General features: G+C 47.9%; 2 protein-coding genes across 2 annotated transcripts in view; both read left to right on the plus strand.

Annotated features, from left to right (window-relative positions):
- CNEP1R1 (CTD nuclear envelope phosphatase 1 regulatory subunit 1) overlaps positions 1-3,143 on the plus strand; it is a 14,345-nt gene extending 11,202 nt beyond the window's left edge. Inside the window, exon 6 of the mRNA XM_015419258.1 lies at positions 1,354-3,143. Coding sequence (XP_015274744.1) covers positions 1,354-1,395 — 42 coding nt within the window. The 3' untranslated portion in view covers positions 1,396-3,143. The remainder of the gene's footprint in view (positions 1-1,353) is intronic.
- Positions 3,144-5,815: 2,672 nt separating this feature from the next.
- Positions 5,816-9,339, plus strand: part of HEATR3 (HEAT repeat containing 3) — a 39,677-nt gene continuing 36,153 nt past the window's right edge. Inside the window, exon 1 of the mRNA XM_015419259.1 lies at positions 5,816-5,896. Coding sequence (XP_015274745.1) covers positions 5,861-5,896 — 36 coding nt within the window. The 5' untranslated portion in view covers positions 5,816-5,860. The remainder of the gene's footprint in view (positions 5,897-9,339) is intronic.

Genomic DNA, 9,339 nt, shown 5'->3' on the forward strand with positions numbered 1-9,339 from the left:
TGAACCGTTCTCTGTACCCTTCCACTGCCTTTGACCTTCATTCTGCCATTTTGTGTTGTGTACTGCTGGTTTCTTCCTCCCATCAGAGAACAGGAGACTGGTCCATTCTAGTTGGGAGGGAAAGCTTTTTTTTTTTTAGTCATTTATTTTCACATTGCCATTTGAACCTTGAGGTGGGAGCTTTTCTCGATGTTCAGATCTCATTGCGTGTCGCTGGGTGCTATGGTGGCCTTGGGTATCACGTTGGGGATACACAGAAGCTCATACCTTGAATAGAACTCTGTTGGTCTTAAAGGTGCCCCCACTGGACTCCCAACTTTGTTCTAGCGCTTCAGACCAACACGGCTCCCCGCCTGGATTAAACTGAAGAAGGCTCGGTAAGGAAGTTGGGAGGGCTTCCTCTTCGCATGCTGAAGAGGCCACCGCATGCCTCTTGTACTGCTCAAAACATGAAGATGGATTCAGGTGGGTAGCCGTGTTGGCCTGAAGCAGCAGAACAAAGTTGGAGTCCAGTGGCACCTTTAAGACCGGTGAAGTTGAATTTTGGGTATCAGCAGGGCTATTTTTGGGCAGGAACGCACAGGAACGGAGTTCCGGCTGGCTCCCGAGTTGGCCACGCCCAGCAGGAACTCATTAGCATAATAGGCCACGCCCAACAGCAGGAACTCATTCGGATTGGCTACATTAGGGGTGTGTGGCCTAACATGCAAAGGAGTCCCTGCTACAAAAAAAGGCCCTGGGTTTGGACAACAAACAAGGTAAACAGAATAACAAGCAAAAGGTGGGTGCGGCTGGATAACCACACTTCTGGTAACATGGGGGTGCGGCCTAATGTGCTATTGAGCTGTGCTGTCAGGGGTGTGGCCTAATATGCTAATGAGTTTCTGCTGTTGGGTGTGGCCTATTATGCTAATGAGTTCCTGCTGGGCTTTTTCTACAAAAAGAGCCCTGGGTATCAGCTTTCATGTGCATGTACAATGGAATGTGTCAGATCATCTTTCTCTGTTGCCCATCCCGTTATTAAAATGACTCGGGACGCTGAAAAAAAATAGACCAAGTGGGAAGCGTCCTTCAGATTGTAGGCTGTCCGCGGCCCAGTGGTTTCAAATGACGACCACCGGGTTTGTTAGAAGACCAACATAAAAAAGAGATTCATGGACACCCCTATGGTTTGATGACCAAGTTGACTCTGTACTGTGGGGGGTTTGACTGTACCGGGGGGGGGGAGTAGTTTCTCATTTACGCTGCATTTGGTGTTTTAACATAAGCGGTTAAACCATTTAGGTCACTCAGTCAATGGAACTGAAGTGCTGGCGCTGGTGTGAAATCCAACTCTTTTCTTTTCCTCCCCAGACGGGAAAGCTAATACTGAAACCCCGCCTTCACGTCCAGTAGTCTTCCGTCATCCTTTGACTCTGTCGTCAAAGGAACAGAAAGCAAGAGACTTTTCCATCGTGGCCGTGAGGCCAAACGGGACTGCGTTGCGCTTAGTTACATCTGAGCCGTGGATGGCGGAAGTGCACAACAGCTGGTATATTTATTCACAGTCTCTGTCTTTTCTTGTGTCATCACCTGTGCTTTCAATAATCCCCCCCCCCTTTACAGTGTTAATATCCCTCTCGGGAGGGTGTCATCTTCAGCGATGTTACTGGCAAAGTGGTTCCCCTCTGCAGGAAAATGGGATTCCTTTGTTTTTATAGATGTGCAAAGCCCTGTAAACAGAAAATGAATGCTAATGTTAAGGGTGGCAGCGAAAGGCATTAACGTGGTGTGCATTTGTTCCCGAGAACCAGTATTTGAAGAGAACGCTACATTTGCCGTACAGGGTCCTACCAGCACACTCCTTCATTCATGACAGCTGTCTTTTGCACACGCTGACCCCCCCCCCCTCCAGTCTGCATAAAAGAATTCCTCTCTTCTCTTAGTGGTAAATTGCTCTTATTTTTACCCCTGCCTTTGTTTAACTTTTGTCCCAGAAGATACAGCACTTCAGCTTTCCTGCACTGATATTTTCAGCAAATTCAACATGTTTTTTAAAAATAATTATTAGTTTTATTTTTAAGAACCTCTGTAAGCATGCTGCTGCGTGCAGCATGTAAGAGCGTGATGTATTGTATGTGGAAGTTACACTGTTATAGCTTTGGCCATGAGACTAGTATTGCTTAACTTTGGATTCGAACTACTTGATAAAAAGTGCCACAAGATGTTTGAAGACAGAATGGTTCAGGTAATCCTTTGGCCTCAGTATGGCCCCGTTACCTATCTATGGCTACCCGATTAAGAAGATGCAGTGGGTCGTTTTGCTGGTTTCTCATATTGCACTGGTTTTCCTTTTCCTTTCAGTTTCGGAGCTAACTGTGACGACTGTCACACCCATGCTGCATTTTTATCAAAACAAAGTTAGCATCAAACCACGGTTTTGCGAACCTTCTAAGATCTGGTTTGGCGCTAACTGCAGTTAGTGAAGATGTGGGGATGATGCTGAACTGATTGGTTCTGAAACTTGGGAAAGGGTGAGGGGAGCAAATGCCCAAATGAGCCACAGGGAACTCTCACTTGCCTAATGGCAATTGTGTCTGCAGGTGAGCCTACGGCGTGGTGTCCTCGTGCGTCTCTCCTTTTCCTCCTCAGCATGGAACTTGGTCACTTGAACGTTCTGCGATCACTGTTTTGACAGGCTTTGAAAGTCAGGCTTGCCAAAGAGAGAGTGGCGCCATCGTTCCGTCAGTGGCGTCCGACATTGAAATCACCAGGGGGGCGGACAAAAGAAATTACTTGGTAATCTGAACCGACCTTATGAAAAAGTGTTACGAGACGTGGCTTGTTACACGCAGTATATTTTGAAACCGTTTGCAATTTAATTTTAAACCCTCCCTATGCCTTTTAGAACCCCGCCCTTTCAAGCTATTTTTAATAGAGTATAACATTTTAAGAGCACATAGCAGCCTGGATGCGCACTGCAAGCAAGACTCCACGGCAGTCAACATGAGTGCGAAAATGACGCTGATGCCAAGGCTATGTAGCTGCAGCAATAAGACTGTGCTCTTGAAGTCTTCTACAAACGCTCTTATGGTTTTTTGTTTTGCTTTTAAATAGACGTCATTGTTTTGTAGGAAATGTGTATAAAAATAAATAACTTTATTTATAACGGTACGTTTGCTGGCATTTTTAAAAAAATTGTATGTAGATACTGGGTGAGAAATCACTGAGTTGGGGCACCCTGTGACGCTTCTTGGGCTCCCCAAGTGCACGTACGCAGGGCTGTGCTCGTTCTGCAATCTGATAAATGCAGAATATCCACAGAGTCCAGTCCGAGAAGAGGGTAAAGAATTAACATTCCAGGCGTTTTACACCGTGGGACTCTTGCCTCTAGCTTTAGATGACTTTGTAAGAATAAATAGCCTGATTCAATGGATCGTGTTGCTGTTGAATGAATGCTTGCTGTTTTACGGCATTAGATTATCCTTTGTAGCTGAAGCGACCTTTCTTTGACACCTTCATCTAGTTCAGAATACGGTAGCCAAGCCATTGCCAGGGATTTGCCGATGCGAACAGATGAACAGACTTTTTCAGAGTCCACTGATGGACTTCTGCTCTATATACTTATCTAATTCTCTCTCGAAGCTGTCCATGCTTGTAGCTGCCGCCAATTAAAGGCCACAGGAGGTGACGGGGGCTACAAGCATGGACAGTTTCAAGAGGGAATTAGATAAGCTTATGGAGCAGAAGTCCATCAGTGGCTATTAGCCACAAGGTACAGATAGGAAGGAGCTGTGGTGGCTCAAGTGGTTAAGACGCTGAACTGCAGGCTGTGGAAGGTCGGTAGTTCAGCAGTTTGAGACCCGGGTGCCGCATGATGGAGTGAGCTCCCATCTCTAGTTCCAGCTCCTGCCAACCTAGCAGTTCGAAAGCAAGAAATTGCAAGGAGATAAATAGGTACCACTTCGGTGGGAAGGTAACAGCGTTCCGTGCGCCTTGGTGTTTAGTCATGCCGGCCACATGACCACGGAAACGTCTTCGGACAGCGCTGGCTCTTCGGCTTTGAAACGGAGATGAGCACCGCAACCCTAGAGTCGGATTCGACTGGCTTTCGAGCAAGGGAGACCTTTACAGATAGGAACTCTCGGGCTGGAGCAAGGGATGCTCTGTATTCTTGGAGGCAACAGTGGGAGGGCTTCTAGTGTCCTGGCCCCACTGCTGGACCTCCTGATGGCACTTGGTATTTTTGGACACTGTGTGACAGAGTGTTGGACTGGATGGGCCATTGGCCTGATCCAACATTGGCTTCTCTTATGTCCCAGTCTTGTTTCCCAACTGCAATTCAAAAGCGCTGGTTTTGATCTATAGAAAGCCTTTAAAGGGCTTAGGACCAGATTACCTGAAGAACTGCCTGCTCTCTACTGAACCTCCCTAAACTCTGCAATCATCTTCTTCCAGAGCCCCATCTGCTATTCCCAGCAACAGGGCCTTCTTGGGGGTGGCACAATGTTTGTGGGATAACCCCCCTGATGATTTTCAGATGATGCCAAGCAGCCATGCTTTTGTTTAGACGCCATGTTAGGGTTTTATTTACTTCTTTAATTTATATTTCATCTTTCTCCCCCACAGGGACCCAAATCTGCTTATGGCATTCTCTGGTCTTCCATTTTATCCTCACAACAACTCTTGTGAAGCTAGGCTCAGCCTAGAGTGTGGGACTGGCCCAAGGTCACCCAGCGAGCTTCCATGGCGGGCTGGGAATTGACATAGGTCCTTCGGATCCTAGTCCAACACCCTTGGCCGTTAAACCACGCTGGCTATTTTCAATGGTTTATTTGGTTTTAGTGCTTCTGGCCGATTTGTACTTAGCCCTCTGAATTATATTAAGTTTTTACCCTGGTCTTTTAATGTTCTTTTACTTTATCCTCTTTGTGGCCTTGAGATATTTCTGACTGGAAGCAGAAGGAACATTTTAAAAAGAAATAATATATTCTCTGAGTCAGCTTGCTTCTTTAATTGCACTTAGGGTCCCATGCCGGGTTAGTATGTTATTGGACAGCTCATCCATTGCGTAAGAGCACGGCCATTCTGAATCAGGAGATGTCCTTTTTCCAACGCAGTTTTAACACTTACATTGCAGTGCACCTACCGATATTAATTGACATCCACTGTGGTGTGGTGATCAGAGTCCCAGGTTCAAATCCCCGCTCACCATGAAAACCACTGGGTGACCTTGGGTCGGTCATTCTTAGCCTAGCCTACCTCACAGGGTGGTTGTGAGCATGACACAGAGGAGTAGAGAGACCCATGTACGCCCCCGCGAGTTCATTGCAGGAGAAACGAGATTTAAAATGTACCGAATAAAACACATGGATTCTGAAGGTCTGTAGAATTTTCAAACACGTTTTGCAAAGCTTGCAGCAGTCACTGCAAATCTTAAAATATGTCCCTTGATTCACCTCTGTAATATTACTGATAAAGCCGTATCAGCTCTCGAACCTTTGGTGGATAAAACGCAAAAATGTCATGTAGTTCTGTGTTAATTGTTTTAACCTTGAAGTTCAGTGCCCATTGTGATGAGTGGCAATAGTAAGATTAAGCCCGTAACTGGCCCGGGAACTAGTCTCGACATGTCTCCTTAACAGGAAAGAAACGCCGCCCCCCTCCTGGGAAATCACTACCCGCTTCTTCCTTGGTCTTCACTGTAGCCATATGGTTTGGACTGGAAACAACCGCCACAATAGGAAACTTCATGTCAGGAGCTATGTTGGGGCGGAAAGAAGGATATGTTATCAAGAAATCTTGAACAACGTTGGGAGATTTCCAATGTTTCAGCTTTTCTACAAATTGAAGAGATTTCCCAATATATTCATCCATCTTTATGAGACTGGCGGCGACTGTTCCCACGGACGATCTGGTATAAAACTTTTTGATTCTTTAGTGGGGCCAATAGTTTGTGTTAGTGTTGACGTTGTGTTATTACAGAAGCAGAAATTAAAGACTGGCGAGGAAGATGTAGCGCAGGCTTCTTGCCTTTCTGAGCGTGAAAGAAAGTAGGTTACGGGGGTAGCAGATAACAAATATGGCCGTTTTAGAATAGCGCGGGGGAAATGAAAGCGTGGCTCGCCACTGCCGATATGGTTATTGGGGTTTCAGTGGCTCTAAGAGACAACAAATTTGTTGATTTTTAAAGTGGTGAATGTAATAGTATTTCAGGAAACGGACTTTCTTCGAGACCTCAAATTTACCCCACCTCCCTGCGCACAATTTTAAGAAATTTGGATCCGTTAGTTTTTTGAAAACAGACAGGTCTTGGCATGGTTATCAGAAATAAAAAACAAACAGGATTTTATGATCCACCTAAATATGAACCCCATTACTTTTGTGTTCAGAAAGTGCTCCACGGTGTCACAGAATAACATCACTTTCCTTTCAACCCTACTGTGGTTTTTATTTTATTTATTTATTTATGGATGTATATCCCGCCCTCCGTGCGGACGGGCTCAGGGCGGCTCACATTTATCGGCACCATTTGCCAAGTCATGATAAAACATATAAAAACAGTTAAAACAATCATACAATGACAAATAACAATTAAAGTGCTCGTTATGATGGGTCGTTCTTACAAAAGTTTTAAAAGGCGTACTATCAAACATAATACTGAACAGTCAGTGGTATTCCGGCTTCCCACGGTAGTGTGGCTCAATCGCACTGCAGGGACAGCCCCTTGCCATAGACATTTAATATTAGAGAGAGAGAGAGAGAGAGAGATTGGATTTATACCCCGCCCTTCACTACCCAAAGGTGTCTCAGAGCAGCTTACAAACTCCTTTCCCCTCCCCTCCCCACAACAGACACCCTGTGAGGCAGGTGGGGCTGAGAGAGCTCTGACAGAAACGGCTCTTGTTCAAGAACAGCTCTTATCAGAACTACAGCTTGCCCAAGGTCATATTAGTAGTTGTTGATGGTAGTGGTTATAAAGTGGCAGTTGTGTATTGTTCTTAAACTCTGCTTGTTGTGCCACAGTGCCCAAGACTCAAGAACGGCTCTGGAGTGACCCAAAATACGCTTTGTACGAATTATCCCAATGTTTAAAAGCAAGAAATTGCAAGTAGATAAATAGGTACCACATGTGGTTGCCGGGGCAAAGGGATGGGTAAGATTAACTTAGATGACAGCTATTTATTATTATTATCTGATATTTGATGCAGGATGCTCAGTTTTAAATAAGTATTAGTTTATAATACTTATCACTGTCGTTTCTGCAAATTATAAACCACAAGAGTGGTTAAGACACTGAACTGCAGGCTGTGGAAGGTCAGTCATTCAGCTGTTCCGAGACCCGAGTGTGCCGCATGACGGAGTGAGCTCCTGTCTCTCGTTCCAGCTCCTGCCAACCGAGCAGTTCGAAAGCAAGACATTGCAAGTAGATAAATAGGTACCACTTCGGTGGGAAGGGAACAGCGTTCCGTGTGCCTTGGTGTTTAGTCATGCCGGCTACATGACCACGGAAAAGTCTTCGGACAGCGCTGGCTCTTCGGCTTTGAAACGGAGATGAGCACCGCAACCCTAGAGTCGGATTCGACTGGCTTTCGAGCAAGGGAGACCTTTACCTTTACCTTTTTACTTTAATTTGGGCATGGCAATCAGCATATGCAGTTTCCTATGACTGGGCACAGCGAACCCATGGGGAATCTGGGCACGTTCGATTCTTTATAATCAGTGAGGGGGAAATAGGGCTGCCAACCTCCAGGCGGGGCCTGGAGTTCCGGAATTACTACCGATCTCTGGACTACAGAGATCTACTTCTCTGGAGAAAATGGCAGCTGGGGGGGGGCATCACATCCCCGCAGGGCTTAGAGGGACACACTGCTGGCAACCCTCAACTGTAGTACATACATACATAAGGTAAAGGTAAAGGTAAAGGTTCCCTTGCTGGAAAGCCAGTCGAATCCGACTCTAGGGTTGCGGTGCTCATCTCCGTTTCAAAGCCGAAGAGCCAGCGCTGTCCGAAGACATTTCTGTGGTCCTGTGGCCGGCATGACTAAACACCGAGGCGCACGGAATGCTGTTACCTTCCCACCGAAGTGGTCCCTATTTATCTACTTGCAATGTCTTGCTTTCGAACTGCTAGGTTGGCAGGAGCTGGAACTAGAGACAGGAGCTCACCCTGTCTTGCGGCACCCGGGTCTTGAACTGCTGAACTACTGACCTTCCACAGCCTGCAGTTCAGCGTCTTAACCACTTGAGCCACCGCAGCTCCACATACATACATACATACATACATACATATTTTGATTTATATACCGCCCATGACCCCCACTGGGTCTCAGAGCGGTTTACACTGAACTACTTTTTCTGTAGGTTTTTTTATTATTATTATTACCTGACTAGGGCCACAATTTCTCAGGGGGTGGGGTTGCCTAGCAATACCCAGTACCTAGTAGGTGGTTTCCCTGGGAGTAAATGCACCCCCCCAACCCCCCCACTAAACTCCATGGGATTCTCTTCCGAATGAGCATGCAAAGGATTGCAAACTACCCGCAGGGCAGGTCTGCTGGGGCGCAACGGGACTCCTCCTCGCTCCCGGGCAAGGCCGCCTCGGATCGGGTGGCTAGCGGGGCTCGCCGGCCTTCCTGCTTCCTGGCCAGCCTCCTCCGGGGCGGAGGTTCGCTCCCTCTCCCGGCTTGCAGCGCCTGCGCCCCGGCGACACACGTGGGGGGAGGCAGGCAGGCAGGCAGGGCTGCCGGAGCCTTTCCTGGCCGCCGCAGAAGGCGCGATCATCATGGGCAAAAGCAAAGCCAGGCGGTTCCGCCGGCCGCCCTTGGCTCCGGCGGGGGACCGAGGGCCGTCGGGCGTCGAGGCCGAAGGCGGGGAAGCGTCGCCGGCCGCGGAGCTGAGGGAGAAGGTAAGGAGCGAAGCGAGCGCCTCGGAAGAGGAGACCCGGCCGGCCCTCTCGCTTCCTTTCTCTCTCTGCAGCCCCGGGCGGAGAAGCCGAGCCCGCCCGCTTGCAAAGGAGGGGAACGGGGGTTGCCAACTGACCGGGCGGCCACCCCGGCCTGGCCTGCTCCTGTGCACGGCGGAGGCAAAGGGTGGAGCTGCAGAAATCCGTAGCTCAATGTTCTCTCCAAGCTGTGGAGTCTTGTGAGCAAAAAATCCTACTTTGTGAGCTGCTGGCATTCAAGTTGGGAGCGAGCGGTTTGGCTGCTGCAGGAAACCAGTTTCTTCTGGAGCCATCTTTCCTGAGCGAAGACAAAAAGTCTGTGAGCCGGAGGCTAAAAAACTGCAAGCTAGCTCACACTCACTCAGCTTAGAGGGAACACTGGCGGGGGGGGGGGGGGAGGAGATCTGGGTCTTTGT

This window comes from Gekko japonicus, unplaced genomic scaffold (assembly GCF_001447785.1).
Source record: "Gekko japonicus isolate JY-2015 unplaced genomic scaffold, Gekko_japonicus_V1.1 scaffold111, whole genome shotgun sequence".
Taxonomy (NCBI): domain Eukaryota; kingdom Metazoa; phylum Chordata; class Lepidosauria; order Squamata; family Gekkonidae; genus Gekko; species Gekko japonicus.